Genomic DNA, 20,685 nt, shown 5'->3' with positions numbered 1-20,685 from the left:
TTATCTCACAACTAAGACGACCAATTGAGCTAAAATTTTCACAGGTTGGTTATTGAGATACACCAACTGTGAAGGCTAGTCATTGACAATTACCAGTAGTGTCCAATGCCTTTAAAGTAAATGATGGCTGGTAATATTATAGCCACAATCACATACTTGTACATATTGTGATCAGTCGTGTCAGTGTTCTCCAACTTTGAAAATTGAAGGTTGGCAGGAGGGGGGGGGGGGGGGGGGGGGATGGGGTACTATGCGAGTGCAAAGCCTTGACGGCATAGGGCTGGGTCGGCCTAAGGGCCCAGACAGTTATTGTACATATTCTGTAATCATGGTGATGCACTTCAGGTGATCCTTTGGACTCCTTTGGGCCTGTGTTTTAAAGATTGCCTATGAACTCTGAAATGCATGAAAGTGGGGAAAACATTTGGCAGATGAAATGTTTTATTTGGCTCTTACCCTTGTGTAAGCACTGTATACTTGGTACTTTCCCCAACTTCTGTGAAAAAAATTAAGGCATATTACTCTAGTGGGATTCGAACCCTTGAATTTACCCAACTGCGCGGCAGCAAGAGGCAGTTCAAATTCTTTATTTTAGCAGTGCACTGCTACCCCTGCAGTGGGTACCTTGACGATCTACATTTATACTTTTTTGGATTAAAACCTTGGCGGCGACTTCTGAAATGTGTCAGAACATTGTTGCATTGATTAAGTAACACGTTGCCTTGGATCAGTTGAGTTGGTCTGTTAGAAGCGTTTGTAACTTTTTGTTATAAAATGCATAATAAATGGTTAGAAAGATGCTTTAAAAGTAGAATACAATGATCCACACAAATTTGCCTCAAAATTGCGTGGTTTTCCTTTTACTTTGCGAATTAACACGGTCGGCCATTTATGAGAGTCAAACATTTGACGCCCATAAATGGCCGACCGTGTTAGTCGACGAGGTAAAAGGAAAACCACGCAATTTCGAGGCATATTTGTGTGGATCATTATATTCTACTTGTACAACATCTTTCTAACCATTGCATTTTATAACAAACGGTTACAAATGCTTTTTCAAGAACAACTCGTCCGATCCAAGGCAACGAGTTCCTTTAACTATACTCAGTTGAGCCTAGGACAGTGTTACACAGTTTTCAATTGCACCCTTCCAGGTTCATATCTTGTTTGTGTTGTTACATTGTATATTAATATTGTATGGTTGTTGGGTGAATATAAAGTTATAAAAAAATTGTACATGTTTAATTTAAACTTATTCATAGCACGTACCTTGATACATTTTAATATTTTTGTTCTGATTGATATAATGCTTGTATATATGAAGCTCAACCTAAGGTTGTAGAGCCCCAATTACTAAACCATGTTCAACCCAAATTGCACCTTTAACAGTTACCTTTTTTTTTTGCTTACACACAGATGTGTAAGCACAGTATACTCAGTATTCAGTTGCAACAAGTTAACCAAAGGAGGCTTGCCAGATCCCATTCACTGCTTGTACAACAAGACAGATTTTTAAGAAGTGCTTGCTTACCATGGCAATGTTCTACCAGTGTATTCATAACACTTGCCTGAAGCATCTAGTCCTTTCAGTTTGTCGAGTGTAGCTAATACACCACTCACACTCTCATGTGGAGTAACAGGGGCCTTGTCTACACCTCCCATGTCTGTCTGAACCCATCCAGGATGCATGGCAACAGCGAGGACGCCATACGAAGCAAACTCAATCGACATGCAGTTGGTCAGCATATTAAGAGCCGCCTAAGAAAGAAAACAAAACACTTTCAGTTTTAGTAATGAAAGGGAAAGTAAAAAGGTTGAGATGGTTTCCTGATTTTGCTTTAGTCCCAGTCTCATCCAAATGTAAGCGAGTAATTTTAATTCACAAAATAAATTTGCAACAATGTTGTAAAGAATAGTCGTGGGCAACCCAATTCGTTCACCAACAGTCGCAGGAAGTCGTGGCGGCACCATTAACCGAACTCATGTAGTTGAAATACAGTAATCCCGACTCGACTAAGCAATTAATAGTCGGGACTTTGACACCAGTCGCACGTGTGATAAAGGCCCGAGTGGAAGGTGAGGGCCTTTATTGCACAGCAACACACAGCAACAGCAGTTTAAGAACGAGTCACTACTCTTTAATTCCCATTCAGCGGAAATTTTTTTATTAGCAATATTTTATGCTCTAAGCAGCTCTATAAAATTGAGCCTTGGGTTGCCTTCCGAAAAGAGAGTAGTGTGAAAAGGGCTTTAGACAATCTAGATGATGTCAGGAGATGGCATTGGTCGTACCTTGGATGTTCTGTATGCCACAGCCGAGCTGGAGTTATTTAACGTGATAGAGCCCATGATTGAAGAGATATTAACAATGGCGGATTTCTCAATACTCATTGTTTCATCATCACTGTTGGTGAAAGATGCAGCGCGCCTCAAGATGGGCAGGAATGCCTGTAAATAAACAAAATTGTGATATTTCAGTTTAAATGTTTTAGTTTTCCGTTATTTTCAGTTTTGCCAAATGCCAGTTGGTCACTAATTAACGTCCAAAGTCTCTCAGGGCATTTTTGGCTATCTGAACCAAGGAAGGAACCATGGTCTTGAGGCTGGTTCCAATTGGTCGACCACAGATAGTCAACCAGCCTAGCATCGAGCCAAAATAATAAACAGTCAAGATCGTGGCACATCACAGCCTCGCGGTTAAGAGCACCAGATTCAAGCTCTGGTGTTTCTAATCAGCGGAGTGTGGATTCAGGACACTTGTTTCATAAGCAAGACACTTAACCATGATTGCTTTGTAAAGTTGGGGAGGTAGTGCTTTCTGCTCTACTAGCCAGGCTCCGTCTGATGGATGATACCCGAACCTACAGCCTTATGGAATGTTTCAGCCCCAAGAGTACATGTAGGTGATAACGGCCCCTGGAAAAATAGAATCTTAAAGGAACATGTTGCCTTTGATCAGACGAGTTGGTCTATAAAGAGCGTTTGTAACCGTTTGTTATAACATGCATGGTTGGAAAGATGTTTTAAAAGTAGAATATAATGATCCACACAAGTATGGCTCAAAATTGCACGGTTTTCCTTTTCTGTTGCGAACTAACCAGTCATTTGTGTAGAGTCAAAAATTTGACTACCATAAATAAATTTGACTCCCATAAATGGCCGATCGTGTTAGTCGACGAAGTAAAAAGAAAACCACGCAATTTCAAGGCATCTTTGTGTAGATCATTGTATTCAACTTTTACAACGTCTTTCTACCCACATGCATTCTATAACAAATGGTTACAGAATGGTTTTCAAAAACCAACTCAACGGATCCAAGGCATTGTGTTCCTTGAAAGTGGCCTTCGGGCCTTGTGTGTCTGGACTGGCGACTTGCATAGAAACAACAACTTGAAAAAATACCTTTAGTAAACCATGGTGCGCACTTGAACTCTAAATTAACATTTAATGTCTGACCACTGTGTATATACAGGCCTAGTGCTTACCTGAGTCACCCCCAATGTTCCCACGACATTCACTTGATACAATCTCTCCATGTCTTCAGTTGATGCATTCTCAACGTTACCCCTGGATATAATCCCAGCGTTGTTAATCAGAAGATTCAATCCCTGATCCCCGACGATTTGTTCCACATCGTGCACTGTGTCTTTGTAGGTCAGTTTATTTGCCACATCTAAACAGATCGAAGGGGGAGAACATTGCAAGCTCAAAGATCTCAACGAGATGAAAATTTAGATGGTGCTTTTTTTAAAAGTCATTGCTTGATTTTTTCAAACTGCAAAACACCCTTGTCACACGAAGTTGTGTGCTTTCAGATGCTTGATTTCAGGACCTCAAAATCTAATTCTGAGGTCTCAAAATCAAATTCGTGGAAAATTACTTATTTCTCGAAAAATGTGTTAATGTACTTCAGAGGGAGCTGTTTCTCACAATTTGTTGTACTATCAACAGCTCCCCATTCCCCCTACTCCTTACCAAGTTAGTTTTTATGTTAATAAATGTTACACCCGTCGTAAGCCAGAAGGTTTACTCCGTGGTGCACATTAATTTGAAGAATTCTGTATTGGGGGGGGGGGGGGGCATTTAGGCATGAGGCCTCTACATAATTATTTTGAGTAATTACCAACAGTGTCCACTGCTTTCAAGTCTTGATTTTTTATAGAAGGAAATTAAAGGGTAGCGACTAGTTCTTTCATGGCCGTTTAAAAACCGGGGCTCGGGCCTTTATCACACGGCAATTCGGGTTTTAGTCTAAGTCCAGAGATGACATGGTCACATGGACGTCAGCAAACACACACCTCCATGGTTCTAGTAGTGGCGAGGAGGGTTACGTTACTGTCGCTACTATGGTTCTAGAAGAAAACTATTACCAGCAGTATCCTTTATTTTATAAATCATATCATTTTACCAACAAATTAAAATGGCATACCTAGCTTAAGAACTTTTACTGCCGGGTTGTTGCTGGCGATAGTTTGCAAATCCTGCAATTAGAAAAATAACGTAGTATTTATAATTATCAAAGCTGTAAAACCTTGCTCCATAATGGTACTGCTCATAAATGTATGCCTATCTGAATAGTGGCAGCCTCTTTTTGTCAGATACTACTTCATTCAAATCAAAGGTATTCAATTCAGTGAAACTCACTCCTTTATTTGTTTGTTTACTTGTTTACATGTAGGTGATCTTCCCATCATCAAGGGTCCAGGGAACGGAAACATTTATGTACCCTACCACAACTTTTTCACTTGTTTATTTTACAAAAAAAGGGATAACTTTCCGTATGGCGCCACCACTTTTTTCACTCATTTTTACAAAAAGGGATATCTCATTGAAGGTCAAATTAGATATCGAGTGAAAAAGTGGTGGCGCCGTACGGAAACTTTTTCCAAAAAAGGAATCATTTGAGTAAATTACAAAGGATTTATGAGGCATTGCATATGAGTACATTAGATACTATTTTGTTTCATACGAATGAAAAAGTGTTGGATACGGTACATTTTTGACAAGAAACGACACAAATGAATTTATTTATGCCCAAATTATTCATGTTTCTTCAAACCAGTCCATGATGAAGGAATATTTATAAGAACACAACATCCAAGACCCGGTCATGGTATATGTTGTTATTGTTTATGCATGGTACCCAGTTCCAGCATAAACTAGGATGGGGCTCTGTACTAATTAAGAACTTTGATTGTGCATTGTTTGTAAATTGTATAGACGATGTGACCTGTGACATCACTAGCCCAGGTTGGACCCCATCCATCGTTGCAGGCAACGTCCTACCACTGTACCAGGACTATGACAACAGGATCACATGTTAACAAACTGCAGGCACGATTTGTACACAGCCAATGGAAGAAAACATAAAATCTTTTGGAGATTGCACTGTCTAACTCTTATCAACTTTTGATATGATGAAAGGGGGCACATACATGTATGGAGGACCAAAAGTTGACAACGCAATTTTTTGATAGTAGAAAATGAGAGGTTTTTTCAAGTAAAACCATTTTTTCAAAATCTTCTTGGAATTTACTTTTTGCCAGTGACTGGCGGTCGAAAAGTAGACTACCCAATTTCCAAATTTCGACATAGCTAACAGGAATTTTGGATTTTATTTTTCGGACCAAACCAAATTTCAAAATTTCTACTAACTACACTGTTGATTGTGTTGTGTAGCAGAATTTTTGATTTTACTTTTGCTATGGGATTTTACTTCGGTCCTCGAGCTAGTCTACCCTACACCTTTTCTCTTTGTTTCTGCAGATTGTCTTTGTGATCCCCTTTCTCCAAAATTCTGCTAGGAGAAATTTTGAAATTTGGTTTGGTCCAAACCAAAAGTAAAATCCAAATTTCTGCTAGTACAAATATTTTGAAGTTTGGGTTGTCTACTTTTCGTCACGCGTTAATTAATAATTAGTAAAAACTAAATAATACAGAGGTCCTTGCCTGTAGTAAGTATACGGTTTAATTTTTGGTGTTTAAGTTGCATTGGTCGATAAATATCGGAATGAAACTTACCGCCGCATTTTCAGGCGATCGACAACACGCGAAAACGTGTTCCGGTGGTTTGGCCAAGTTGAGCAATTGCCGAACAAACGTAAGTCCAAGGCCCCTGTTGGCCCCAGTAACTAACACAGAAAACATACTTGTGGTCTTTTAAATTTGCTTTCGTCTGGTGAATGGGGTAGGGCTGATGTACACTGTGCTACAAGAATACTATGTCATGATGTAATGTTTTACTGCTAATTATGTACTGTTTACAGCTAATTGTTTGTTTTGTGCAGTACAGCACACTGTACCCAGAGATTGTCGATTGTTCGCTCCCCTAATGCAAACTGACGCCTCCTCTGTGGGCATCCAAACCTTGTTCTCAAGGGTGATTTATTGTTCGCTCATAACACTCCTTCCCCCGGCACATTTAAATGTACTCCTGTTTTGTAGGGCGCCCTCTACACTCTGAACAAGTACATGGAAATGTAAAAAGGGGCGGGGTAGGGGTGGAAAGTCATAATTTTGACTTACAGATATCTCATCAGTTATAATGGCAAATAACAAGTCATAAGTATGACCTTAAAGACAATCGACACTATTGCTAATTTTCAAAGACAAGACTTCTCACTTGGTGTTTCTCAACATATGCATAAAATAACAAACCTGTCAAAATTTGAGCTCAATTGGTCATCGAAGTTGCGAGATAATAATGAAAGAAAAAACACCCTTTCAAACGAAGTTGTGTGCTTTCAGATGCTTGATTTCGAGTCTCGAAATCAAATTCGTGGAAGATTACTTCTTTCTCGAAAACTACTCCAATTCAGAGGGAGCCGTTTCTCACAATGTTTTATACTACCAACCTCTCCCCATTACTCGTTACCAAGTAAGGTTTTATGCTAATAATTATTAGTAATTACCAATAGTGTCCACTGCCTTTAACTGATCCATGAAAGTATACCTAAAACCACAACAATATTACTCATCTTTAGAACAAGGCCAATATATTTTTTATTTTTATTCGATTTTGAACGGTTTCATGTTTTTTAAAAGTTTGTTTAAAGTTATTTATTGTTGGTGAAGGTTTCTCCTATTACTGAGTAAAAAAAACTAAAAGAAACACTGTAATGTGGCACTCACCGTGTGTCTTGTTATCTTAAAGGCTGGGTATACCCTTTGGTAATTGTCAAAGACCAGTATCCAACATAAATCTGCAACATATGCATACAATGGCAAATCTGTGAAAACCATTGCGTAAATTGGTCATCGAATTTGCAGTAGAAAAGTAATGCAAACAAAAAAAACATCTTTTTATTGGATAGAATTGTGGGCTTTCCGATGCTCGAGAGTTTCTCAGATACAAATTTTAGCAATAACCTCTTTCTCTGAAACTACATTACTTCAAAGGGGGTCGTTTCTAACAATGTTGTTAATATAAAAAGCTCTTCAGCGCTCTTTGCCAAGTAAGTTTCATGGTAGTAAATTTTTGGAAGTAATTACCAAAGGTATAACCTTCCCTTAAAGTAATTTGTACCAGTTTTGAAGTCACTGGGCCCAAAAGTTCATTAAAAACTGACAAATTTGTACAATACAAAAACAATAAAAAGAAGTACAAAATTCAATTGTTTCTTTTTCATTTATGGAAGTCCTCATCATATAATACATCTGAAACAATAGTGATTCCTGTTAAATCCTACATGCTGTCTAAAATCAAATGTAGACATTTTGAATACAACAAAATTTGAATACAGGGCTAGAAAAAAAAACATTTCAAATAATGCTTATGAAGTATAAAGGCACTAGACACAAGATCAGTCTTCTCACTTAGTGTATCTCAACATGCATAAAATTACAAACTTGTAAAAAATTTAATTAATTGGTCAACGAAGTTGCGAGAGAATAATGATATAAAAAACACCTTTGTCGAACAAGTTGTGTGCTTTCATTTGCCTTGAACTCGAGACCTCGGCTAATTAAGGTCTCAAATTCAATTTAAATATTTTAGTGAAAAACTACTTCTTTCTTGAAAACTATGTTACTTCAGAGGGAGCTGTTTCTCAGATTGTTTTATACTATCAACATCTCTCCATTGCTCGTTCCCAAGTAAGTTTTTTTGATAACAACTAACTTGAGTAATTACAAAAAGTTTCCAGTGCCTTTAAACAATGCTGAGTACCCATGGTTACATAAAGAGTCCACGGCTTCCCTACATCCTGGTGAATATGAATTGCCGAAGAACTGTTAAATCTACATACTTGCAGGCCTTGATTTCCGTTTTTGAAGGGGCACATAAACTTTCATCTAAGGGGCACTTCTATGAGGACAATGTTTAATTTGTATTGGAACTTTGCAAAGGGTACCTCAGCAATAGCACAGGGCACCAAACTTCCGTGGGTTATTCGGAGGCCTGTGCTTGCTATGTGTTACCAGACCTTATACTTCCTGGAGGCAACAAAGGCGATTGCCTCCATGCCCCCTCCCTGGTCATTACCTTGGTGCCCTTGAAAAGCTCCAGTACAAATTAACATTTATTCCCACATAGGGTGCCCTCTTAACCAAGGAGAAAGTGCCTTGGTGCCCTTGCCCTTTCAAAAAGGAATTGGCATACAGGCCTGTGTCATGACAAGAAGTGGGTTTTAATTATGAAGAATACCTTTTGGAATCTCATTATCCCATTTAGCTGACCAGTGTCTACAAAATAAAGTTGGACAATTCAAAGTTCAAAGAACAAGTATGATACATTTCACATCTACCGTAATGTTGGAATGGCTAAAAAGTCTAAAAGCATGCAAACTTTACAAACAATTGAGAAAGCAACATTTAATGTACATCTTACATCTTAAATTGCTATCAAACCCTGGCTCAAATATTCACTAAAAACAAACTTATAAGGGACACAATGCCTTGGATTGGGCGATTCGGGCTGAAAGTCAAGAAATTTAAATGTGGATGAATTTTTTTTTGCTTTCTATTTACTAATTCTGTCCGCCATTTTGTTGAACCAAGTTTTTTCCTTCACTAAATGGACCCTGTTAGTTTTCACAAAATAAGAAGAAAACCACACAATTTCGAGGCATATTTGTGTGGATCCTAATATTCTACTTTTAAAACACATTTTCAACCAGATATTCATTTCATAACAAATGCTCTGTTTTACAGCTAAACGCAAAGCGCTCAATTCAAGTCCATATGTCCCTTAAAAAACAAATAAAATATTGCCCTTTGCCTATGTTTGTATTTCATGTACTACAGTGCCTATTGCTAAAACTTACAAGCTTGACGGCTTTAGAGGTGATCAAAGTGCTATTCACACTGCAGCCATTTAACTTTGGCCCCTTGCTTAATTTTACCGTGAGTGTAAAATGTAGCAGAGTTTAGACAAGATTTTGCAAGAGAACTTGTTCAGTAGAAAAACATTGTTTCCTTTAACACATGACAAGGTACACTGTACATTTTACAACCATGCTACAATTTAGTAAGGAACCCTTGCTAAGTTGCACTCGTTTGAAAGGGGCTAAAGCCAACTTTCCTAGCACGGTTACCACAAAAATCTTAACTTACAGACCAAAGGATCATGCCCTTTACAAGGTGGTGTTGATGTGTCTGCTGAATTCTGTGGTACTTGTCAATTTGTCTACACCACCCTGAAAGCACAGAGTAAACAGTACTTTTTAAACAAACATGTACCATACAAACTAGAGCAAGGGCAAAACTAAAGTACAAATTCTAACTTAGTTCAAACTGTGCGCCTGCACACAGATTCAATTGACTTATTTATATTATGAAACTACTTACAAATGTACAGACAAGTTTTAAAATCACCTGTAGTAATGCTAAAGGTGAAAGTCAACCACAAGATCCAGACTTACTTTCCTTTTATCTGTTTAAGTCAAATTGTCAGACAACGTTAAGAAGGGAAAAAAGTAGAAACGGCTACCTTTGTGGTTTTTAATAGATAACTTCCATTGGTAGAAGTGACTGCAAATAACGGAAAATGCAAAGGGTGACAACATAAAGAGTGACCTTTGGGAATGGAAACAAAATTCAATCACAATACATGTAGCATGAAAGAGGAATGTGGCTCTCATAATGGTCTAAAGATGTCAGTAAGTTAAGACTTTCGTGTAACTTTTTATTGAATTTAATTTGCACACGTCATTCTGTCGGTGAAAATACTTTGTATCACAAAAAATGGCCTTTAATTGAATGACAGATGCATTTGACCAAATCTTTAGAAACAGCCACCCAGAACTACATGGTCAAACGGGCCCATTAGCACAGAGATAGAGCCTCCGTAACATCCCTTACAAATGCTATAGAATCCTATAGGATTTAAATAGGATTCCTATAGGATTCTCATACATTTTGAATCTTTGATTCCTATAGTTTCCTATGAGATTCTTATAGGATTTTTTATAAGGGATGTATGTCAGATACAAAAGTATGTCAAAAGTTTGAGATACAGAAATACAATTGCTCAATTACAAAACAAATGAATCCAATCAAAAACAGATTAAAAAGTTACTTGCATTTTGTAAAAGAAATTGCCAAAATGAACAAGTGTATCTCAATTTTTATTTTTTTTATTTTATAGGTCCATACATGTTGGTCTTAAGATCAAAAAGATAAATGTTTAATCAATTGTGATCTTATCAGTGACCTCATTTAAAAAGATTTGGGTTTGGCAAGGAGTGAAAAACAAAATTCCTAGAAATAAATTTTAAAATCAAACAAATTATTATTCATTAAAAATAATGACACAAAAATATTGTCACATTTACAGTACTGCAAGTTAACATGTTGATCAATCATGTCAATACAAAGTAAAAGGTTGAAACCCGCTAACGAGTTTTCCTAAGGGGTGTGTGTGCAATGTATAGGTTACAGAAAAAGATAGTGTGTCTCTGCAGTGCTGCGAAGCTACATAATTTTAACATTTGGCATGGTGTATGGTGGTAACCCGGAGCTGAAACCCAACAAAAAGATCACTTTAAAAAAATGATCCTGTTTGAAGTGGCTGAGTCGTAACAAATTAAAATGGGCACCAGATGCATTCAAACAAGGATGCAACTTCATCAAAATAGTATCAGATATTTTGTGGGGATTGGATGGTCATCATAAAAACCCTGCAAGAATCGTGGTTGTGCTGTACCTAAAATGTTCAGTCACTTCATCAACTACAATCAACCTGAACAGCCATATCCTGAGCTGAAATCCAACAAAAACATCACTTTGAAAATGACTCAAAGCGAATTAGAAAGGGCACCAGATGCGATCTAACGACTAAAATGCAACTTCATCAATAAAGTACCAAATGTTCTGTGGGGATTGGGTGGTCATCATAATACCCTGCGAGACTGTGGTAATGTGCTGTTCCTGAAATGTTCAGTCACATCATCAACTACAGTTTCAAATTATGTTAAGGGTCTTATCTGACTTATAATTGGAATTGTATGAAGCCGTAGGAGGAGAGACTCACCCTGCAGTGTTGCATTTAATTAGATCTGAACCATCCTTTAAATAAAATGGAAAGTTCCTTCCTTCATAAAAATGCAAATGAGCCTATGTCCCAGCACAAAAATACATCGCCGAAATATTGAAACATGCCTTTGTTCTTTGTGGTATGGTCTGTTCGCACGTGTATTCACGCACTCTAGTCTTTTAGTTTTACGCTACCTCACTACAATTACTACAACAGAGTTTTGACATTGTTTTTCCTGAGTTATCATGTCTTCTACTACGAACAAGAAAGGCAAACCATCCAGGAAAGCTCCTCCGCCTTATGTGGAGAACAGTACAGACGTCTGCTTGTAGCACACAAACTGACCTTGCCTTGGGTCGAGCGAAGTAGCAGAGAAACCGACCCCGCCTTGCCTTGGGCAGGAGGAGACCAAGCGTAGGAAAAGAGCGGATAGCAACATGGGGTACAACCAGTTGGTCTCGTTCTCACACATTGTCACAGATGATGTTCGAGGTAGGTGGAAGTCCATACATAAAGTCGAAAAGAGAAATCAGTGGAAAGGGGGACAGGAAAGTTTGTTGCCGACAACTTACGCAAATTTGCTTCATACTTGGAGAAACACACCACAGCCAGCACCACAGGTCACAGACCAAGCATAGGAAAAGAGCGCCCAGTTGGTCTCATTCTCACAGATGAGGTTCGAGGTAGGTGGAAGTCCATTCATAAAGAGAAACAAGTGGAAAGAAGATTGGAAAGTTTGTTTTGGACAACCATTGCAAATTTGCTTCGTACTTGGAGAAACACACCACAGCCAGCAGCACAAACCAAGCATAAGAAAATAGCTAACAGCAACATGGAATACAACCAGTTGGTCTCATTCTCACAAATGATGTTCAAGGTAGGTGGTAGTCCATTCATAAAGAGAAACCAGTGGAAAGGGGGACAGGAAAGTTTGTTGCTAACAACGTACGCAAACTTGCTTCGTACTTGGAGAAACAAACCACAGCAAGAACCAAGTTACTGGCTCAATGGTACAGCTGATCGGGATGGAGGGAGAAAGAAACGAGCAGAGCGGGCTGCAGCTGCAGCTTCAGTCTCTGCTGGTCTAGAAAATGACCAGAACTCTGTGACTGCTGTCAGTGATTCAGAATGAGAGAGGAGTAAATGATTCTTTGGAATTGGCTTTACCACCAATCAATGTCAAAACTAAAAAAGAGAGGAGTGTTTCATCGTAAGTCACCAATTTCATGAATAAATGAGTGCATTGATACAAAGTACCAACTTAATAGTAGAGACCGAAATCGGCAACTGCGCATCTCCTTTGCGCGTGTCACGAAACCCTGCACAAAATTTTTTTTGCCTCAACCCCTTTTCGCGCTAGGGGAAAACACTTGCATTGCAAAGGATTGTGGGTAAATGTGAGTGCCCAAGCGTCCTATGTGAAGAAGAAAAGACAAGCTACCATCGACGAAAGTTCCGATCAAAATCGGTAGTTTTTTTCGTGTTTCCGTAGAATCTTCAAAACGGTAAGTTTTGTTTCTTGAAATTAAAATATTTATAGTTCACCTACACAAAAATAAACGTTAAATTTGATAATTTTAAGGTTCAATCTGTCCATCAAACTTTTTCTTTAGAATGTGCACGCAATCGGATTCGAAATAAAGCAGTCCGAACGTAGCGAAGCGGTCCGTGTAACTCACTGCCGTCAAAATTGCGTGCAGCACGGTAGGCTTTCGGCTCACGCACGCTGTGTGTGCAACAATTTTAGCGGACATTTCGTGGAGCTTTAAAATGTTTATAATTTAAAGGTAAGGGAAATATCTTCTATATATTTAACATTTCATAAGAGGGGACCAATGTTTAGTATTAAATTATATGTTTATTTGTTTATTTATATTTGTTTATTATTGAGAAAATATTATAAAAAATTGATTTTTTTTTTTGATTTTTTAAATAATCATTACGATTTGTTTTGGTTTTGCATAGACCTTTTCTCTCCTACAAGCAATTCGTTTTTTTAAAAAAGGTTTTACAAACAAGTCTATTGTGTAGGCCGATTTGATTAAAGCTTAATTTTGATGTGCATTACAAATGATAAATTTGTTACTAAGTATTTATTTATTGTAACTTCAAATATTAAAGAAAACAGTGCAACTTAGACATTGCTAATTCTTTTCCTTTTTTATTATCTTTCAGAATGCCTGTTTCTGTTGATGTATGGCGGCTAAGAGTAGGTCTCTTCAAAATGCCTCCATCCAAGTCGTCAAGGAAAGCTGGCCAGTTACATGAGTGGCAGAGTGATGTGTCTGGTCCATCAGTTGGTGTGATGATTTGCCTCCTTTTTATCGGAATGGTGGCAGTTGATTTCGTTCAACATCCATATGCACCAGACATGGGTGGAAACGTGAATGAACCGAATGAAACTTCAATCATTCCCTTTATGCAGCTGAATCTTCTTTTGGCTGGTGATGTTGAAGAAAACCCTGGGCCATCTCCGCTTCTAAGTGAAGCTGACTTAACCATTCTAAGAACAGGGGAGGAGCTGAATGAGAAGCCATCGACTCTGCTTAACAAGCACCTCCACCAGTTATACCAACTCAAGAAACAAGACAAGAGCATCACATGGAGAGATGTCGTCCTTTGGTTGGCACAACTAATGGAGAAGCCTGTGACTGATCTTCCAAGTGAAGCTGCCGTTCAACTCCAGTGGAACCGGCTGAAAACAGAACGGCTAAGCTTCCTAAAGAATAAAAGCACACATCCTGAGAGACTTACGATGTGGCAGGAGACTCCCTATACAGTGGCTGTCACAAAGGGACCAACAGGGCCAGGGGCAAGTTCTTCATCATCAAGCACATCAGAACTTGCAACCTTGAAAGATGTCAGCGAAAGCTTGGCAAAGGAGGTCCATGAGCTAACTAAGGAAAACGAACGACTGAGGCAGAGACCATCCCCTCGCAAAATGAAGGTTATTACCAAAAAAGAGAAGAGGCAAACATCTCTGATTAAGGAACAGCATGACACCCTAAATAAAGTCTCCACAAAACTAGACAAAGAAAAACGAAAAGTTTCCTCACTTAAGAAAACAAAGGGCTCGTTAAGTTTAGAGAAAGAACGTCTCAAGAACAAATTTGTAAAACTAGATGAGTCCATTGAGGGAAGCATTGCAGACACGGAGACCACCATTGACACTTTGGAGGAAGAGCTTAACTTGGCCAAAGAAGAAATACTGCAATTAAAAGAGTCGAATGCACATCTGAAGAGTCTGCTGGAGGATAAAGAATCTGGTGTTGCAAAACTGTTGAAACTGAATGATAAGGGCCAACTGTCCTATAGTCCGCAAGCTCGTCTTTGCGTCTACAAACTTTTGTCTCTCCACATTAGTTTTGAGAATGTGGGTAAGGCAATTGAAACAGTTTTAAACCTGGTAGGCAAGACCGCTGATCAGCTACCATCCGACCGAACAGTCTCGCACATGAATGACGAAAGATTGCTCATCTCCCAACATCAAATGCAAGAACTAACTGAAAAACAGAACTTGACTCTAGGGACGGATGAAACGCCAAAAGAAGGCGATATTTATATGACATACACAGTGTCTGATGAGGAGAGTTCATTTGTTCTTGGACTTAGGGAAATTGTATCAAAGAGTGCAGACGACACTCTTGATACTTTTAAAGTTATTCTTGATGATATAACAAATGTATGTTATGTATACCAGACAATGAAACGGCACACACAGGTCATAAAATACTCTGTCAAATTAAAAACACAATGAGCGACAGAGCTGCAACTGAAGCAAAATTTAACAGTATTCTTGAAACCTACAGAAAGTCATGCCTTCCACTGTACATCAAAGGATGGAACAACTTCTCGAAATCTGCAAAAACAAAATTATCTCAAATGAACAATTTTTTTTGTGGTTTGCATTTATTAGTTTCTATGGCTGAGACAATTAGCAAATCTTTCAAAATTTTTGAAAGTATCCGTTTGGGTTCAGACAGAGTTGGTGCCGTTTTATTGTCTGGTGTTAAAATCTTTGGGTCCGATAGCGGTACGGTCCGTTTAGTGAGGAATGCGTGTAAAGCTTTGGCAAAAGGTGCAGACGAAAAAAGTGGATGCCACAGGGCATGGAAAACCTACATGGTAAACAAAGGCATTAACCAGCGATACTTACAGAATTTCAGGGGAAACCGCTATAATGTTATTTTTCTTTTAGGAGGATGTGTGTTTCATATCCATGATCATATTTTCGATTTTTTTCATAATGTTCATGGCCAAGGTAATGCTCTATTAAAGGTAGTGCATGCTGACATACAGGTTCCTCTGTTTTTGGCTGGATGCAAAGTTTTGGGAATTTTGAATAAATTAATAACTGCACCACTTTGGAAAATAACTGAGGACTGTGGTCACATTTTAGAAATGTGTGATCATTACACTAAGTTACATTCATTTCTTGATTCTTGTATTTCATCGGATGAAAAATTAGCAGAGTTTGTGAGGTGTGAAACAACATGTTTTCAAGAAACACTAATAACAAAAGATGAGATATTTGATTCACTTTCAAAACCTTGGATTCATGACGACATAGTTATTTCCATGATGCATCATACACTTGTTGTATTAAAACAGCTTATAAGTGTTACAGTAGAGTATCTGCCAGGGGGGAAATTATACAAGCTAAAAGAAGATGAAACCTTTCAAGGGGAAACAATATCTACACCTAAACACAACAAACTGCCAGAGCGAGTGTTTGGATACCTAGATTGTTTACTCAAAAAAAGACCTAATTCTAGTTCTATAGCTAATGAAGCACAGGTGATGTTTGTTTTCAACAAGACTGCTGATTATATTTCTTCCTTCTCCTCAGAAAATTTGGAGAAGATTGTAAATGAAGCTATGAGTTCCAGCAAGGACCTGCGAGAAAAAATGAAAAACAGAGATCAACAAAGACACAAAGAGCTTGTAAAAAAACAAACAGAAAAACAAAAGCAAAGGGAAGTTTCAGAGCAAAATAAAGTCAAGAGAAAAGAGGATTTAACATGTATAATTGTTGATGCTGGTTTATGGCAGAGCCAAGCTAAAGTCTTTGAAAAGATGAATGAATGCACCACTAACAGAGAAAAACATGAGGCGTGTAAAAAGCAAATTCAGTTTAGACGAGAAGTACTCAATCAGTTTGTTGAGGGAGACAAAAAGTTCGCCTTTACTGAACAAGGTAAACCGAAACCATGGGAGATTGTTAGGGACCATTTGTTTAAGTTTATAGACGCTGCATTATCTGTTGGTGCAGGACAGTCAATTCAAAAAGTTACCCAAGATCAAGACAGCATTTCTATTCCACTTCTTATTGGTAAGACTGTTAACCACTCATTTGCATCAGAAGGTATGGACAAGGTTTCGTATTTAGGAAGGGTCATTAGTCAAGTACCTGGCTTTCCTGACTGGTACAATATTACTTATGAGAATGATGATGCGGTGTATTCATACAGATTGGTTGATGATTACAGAGAAGGAAACTTAGAAATAGTCCCAGAAGCTTTATCTACATAGGGTAACATGGATGTTGGTTTATATTGTTCTGCTACTTCATCACTTCACTACCTGAAAAAATCAAGTCTGTACTGAAATGCAATTAAAAGTTACAAACATTTCAATTTGTTTACTGATATGTTTACCTAACGAATGAGTTGATGATAATAGGTAAACAAATTAAAACTTGAATAATTAATGATCTTGATCAAATTTTTGAAACAGGTTTTGAAATTGTTGTACTATTTGGTGTGTAGGAATTGATCTGCCAGTTTGTTTATCTTAATTTATCATATTTTATGGTATAAGGGCATTAACTGATTATTAACTGTTATCTTTGTTTCCATGGCAACAGAATTTAATCCAATTAGTGCCGGTTATTTATCAAACTCTGCCATGGAAAAGTTATGTGTTATAACTACTGGATGTAAAAAAATTAGACAGTAATAAACTTCCTATGCAAAGTTATGGCCAAAGCAATTTGTTTACTACTTTGTTTACTTTCTTTATAAAGCATAAACAATGTGTTTTGTCTTCAGGTTTTACAATAAATACAATTGAAATAATGTAACGGACACAATCAATATTGCTCACACTAAATAGACTTTATCTCTGGAACCCCTTGACCAATTTTAACCATTTAAGTGTCAAACAACATAGAATTGTCTATTTGTTTGCAATGCATCAAACAAAGACTGAAGCAGTTTGAAATTTTCCATTTCTGTCTCTATTAATAGATACAATCTTTGATAAGCTCCTTGCCAAAGACTCTGTAAATGAAGGTGCTTCGGCTTGACTTTACCACCAATCAAAACCAAAAAAGGGAGGATGTGTTTCGTCGTACATCACCAACTTCATGATAAAATGCGTGCACTGACAAAAACAACAGACCTACTGATGCTGTCTCAGATCAGCTCGTAAACAAAGACATTGTCAACAAGAGGCTTAGGCTTGCCCTTACCACCAATCCAAACCAAAAAAAAGTGATAGGGTACATTATGAAATTGGTGATGCACGGTGAAATATTCCATCGTACATCATCAATTTTGTGATAAAATGTGTGCTCTGAAATAAAGTTCAAACTTTTAACAGAAGCGATCTTTATCAGCTCCTAGCTAAAGACACCGTTAATAAGACTTTATTAATGGTATTTTCGAACAGCTTTTAGTTGAAGATCGTGTGTAAATAAGGGGCTTAGGCTTGGTTTTACCACACATTCTCTAAACTTAAAAAAAGAGATACATTACAAGAGGTACATCACCAATTTTGTGATGAAATGCATGCACCAAAACAAAGTTCAAACTTAACATACGCGATATTTGATAAGCTCCTAGCCAAAGACACTGTTAATAAGATTTTAATAAGAAATGTACCATGAATTATTTGAGCTATTTGGTATTTTCTTTTTCAGTTCCACAGGAAGACAGATCAGGGGCTGGTTCAAACACATGCGGACTACAGTGGGAAAACTGTACAAGACCAAGTCAGGCCAGGTTACCCAACCTCTCACAGCAAGGAAGAAATAGCAACTGCAGAATTTTGCCTTCATGAAGGTCCACATTGTCCCACGCACATATACTGTAGAGACCACACCGGTAAAGATTTTCTAAAGAGTTATTACATAGACATTTATAGTTTTTAAAAGCTTGAGACAAGACTATGCGCACATGGTTTTCCCACACGACATATGGCAGTCCGACCATGGTCCGACGACGCATCGCGCTTGTGGAATTACTCTAAGGAATGCCACAAAAATATCTTGAAAATGAGGATGCACAACACATTGTTACGATGTAAGAATTGTGCCCTATGTTTCTGAGAATACTTTGTCTATGCTGCAGTTTATTTTTTTAAACTTTAAAGCCTTTTAACGTTTGTAATGCTGGCCCAAAATCCAGACAACATTTTTCTCGCTTTTTTTCTTCAATATTTTGTTTAGGGTGCACACTCAGGGTACATACTTTTGTGAGAATCACATGATTTTGCTTGATTTTGCTTCAACTAAATTCCTCTTTTCATTCCTCAAAGCTGGCAGGTATGCCAACCCATTCTTACACTTGTTATTTAATTTCAATGTTGATTATAATGTTATATTCTTTATCATTTCAGACATCGACGTTCAACAGATATGCGATGTTCTAGAACAACACCACCTGCTAGAGATCAGACAGCCCCACCAGACAGACTACCCCTTCTTCGCTCAGTGGACGGTTCCACAAGAGCAAAGAGTCAACGACCTTCTGGAGGAACTAAACCCAGACGACGACGAACAACAGGAGCAGCAGGACCTTCCCCCCGGACCACACACAGACGACGACGATGATGATCAACAGCAGGACGACCCGCCACCGCCAACAGCCGTCCCAAGACGCCGCTTGAGAGGCATTGCAGCACTCCTTGATCAGAATGAAAACATCTAGGACAACAGACGAGAGATGAGCAAGATACGAACCACCATTTAGTATAGGTTAGTTTAGGGAAAAGTTCAGGCGGTCTTTAAAAAATTGGTAACGGGGTCAAGTAGAGGTCACGAGGTCAAGTGGGGTCAAAAAGAAGTCAAGTAGAGTTCAAGAGGTCAAAAAGGTCAAGCAGGGGTCACGGCGTCAAATAGTGGTCACAGGGTCAAATTCAGCGATGACATCGATCTGGACACCTCATTGGACATCTCGGTAGATGTACATGCATCAGTCAAGGTAAACTTGCTCAAAGCGAACGGAACAATACAAATCACATTTTAGGAAGAAGAAGAAGAAGGGCAATAAACTTGATGGACATGATCATGAGACAGCCATTTTGTGAGATGGCTTTCCATTTTATTTTGTTTGTTTTAATTAATTAATTTTATCAGGTCTGTCATTAAAAAATTGTTGGTTGTTTAGTTGCTCAAGGACTGAAAAATAGTTAAACATGTATTTATTATTTTTCCGCAACCCAAGAAGAAGGGGAAGAAGTCAGGAACATCAACTGTAATCAGCCACAGCATTTTAACACAGCTGGGCCAAAGCCAGTCAAAAGCAGAGAAGAGGGCAGAGCAGGCACCACCAACAGGCACCATCAACCCTGAACATGCTGAAGGCAAAGTTCATTGCCATGAAGCAAATGAAAGAACATTTGCCAGACAGCTTGGAGTGGCTGAGGGTACGGTTAGATACAACCTTCATAAACATTGTGAGTGTTTTTATGTTTCATGCTACAAGGATTGTATTTTTAAGAAAAACGTGTATGCAATGGTATGCAACAGTTATCTTTAACTTTTTGTCAATAGTATTATTAAAGGCATAACATATTAATCCTGAGCATGCTTGTGATAAGTGTTTTCATACAACTTCAGAATACATTTTCATTTGCAAAGATAAAAAGTCAAAAAGTTGCATCCCCTTAAGGTGATCCCCTGGCTGCCGCTTCACAGGTTGTATTGTAATTTGGGTGTGATCCCTGGCTACACGGCAGTAAACGGTTGTATGGCTTCTGACAGGCACCCCCGAACAAAGATATTGACAAAATAGGGACACCGCCAATATAGGGCGAAATAGCTCAGTTGGTAGAGCACCGGCATGTTAATCCGGAGGTCGTTGGTTCAAAGCCCACTCTAGTCAATTCTTTGTTCAACCCCAAAAATCAAAGATAAATTTGTTCCGTCTTTCAAACAAAATTGCCTGATTACTAAGTTTTTTTTCTTCTTTCTTTTGTCTCCAGGGGGA

At 38.2% G+C, this 20,685-nt stretch overlaps 1 protein-coding gene and 1 pseudogene across 1 annotated transcript; one reads left to right on the top strand and one right to left on the bottom strand.

The window, feature by feature from the left end:
• Positions 1 to 1,286: 1,286 nt before the first annotated feature.
• LOC117307162 (C-factor-like) lies at positions 1,287 to 6,493 on the bottom strand. The gene is made up of 5 exons (XM_033791832.1): positions 6,022 to 6,493; positions 4,430 to 4,481; positions 3,486 to 3,673; positions 2,293 to 2,448; positions 1,287 to 1,758 (listed from the first exon to the last, which is right to left on the bottom strand). Exons 1-5 carry the CDS (start codon positions 6,145 to 6,147, stop codon positions 1,528 to 1,530), a joined length of 753 nt encoding a protein of 250 aa, XP_033647723.1. The 5' UTR covers positions 6,148 to 6,493; the 3' UTR covers positions 1,287 to 1,527.
• A 6,905-nt stretch (positions 6,494 to 13,398) lies between these two features.
• Positions 13,399 to 19,648, top strand: LOC117307379 (annotated as a pseudogene).
• Positions 19,649 to 20,685: the final 1,037 nt, after the last annotated feature.

This window comes from Asterias rubens, chromosome 2, assembly GCF_902459465.1.
Source record: "Asterias rubens chromosome 2, eAstRub1.3, whole genome shotgun sequence".
Classification (NCBI taxonomy): domain Eukaryota; kingdom Metazoa; phylum Echinodermata; class Asteroidea; order Forcipulatida; family Asteriidae; genus Asterias; species Asterias rubens.
The sequence above is the reverse complement of the archived record's forward strand: the minus strand, read 5'-3'. Positions and strand labels throughout refer to the sequence as shown.

Coding starts and splice junctions, on each gene's coding strand:
- LOC117307162 (XM_033791832.1), bottom strand. CDS start 6,147: ATGTTTTCTGTGTTAGTTACTGGGGCCAACAGGGGCCTTGGACTTACG. Junction 4,482..6,021: donor GATCGCCTGAAAATGCGGCG/GTAAGTTTCATT, acceptor TTCTAATTGCAG/GATTTGCAAACTATCGCCAG. Junction 3,674..4,429: donor AGTAAAAGTTCTTAAGCTAG/GTATGCCATTTT, acceptor CGATCTGTTTAG/ATGTGGCAAATAAACTGACC.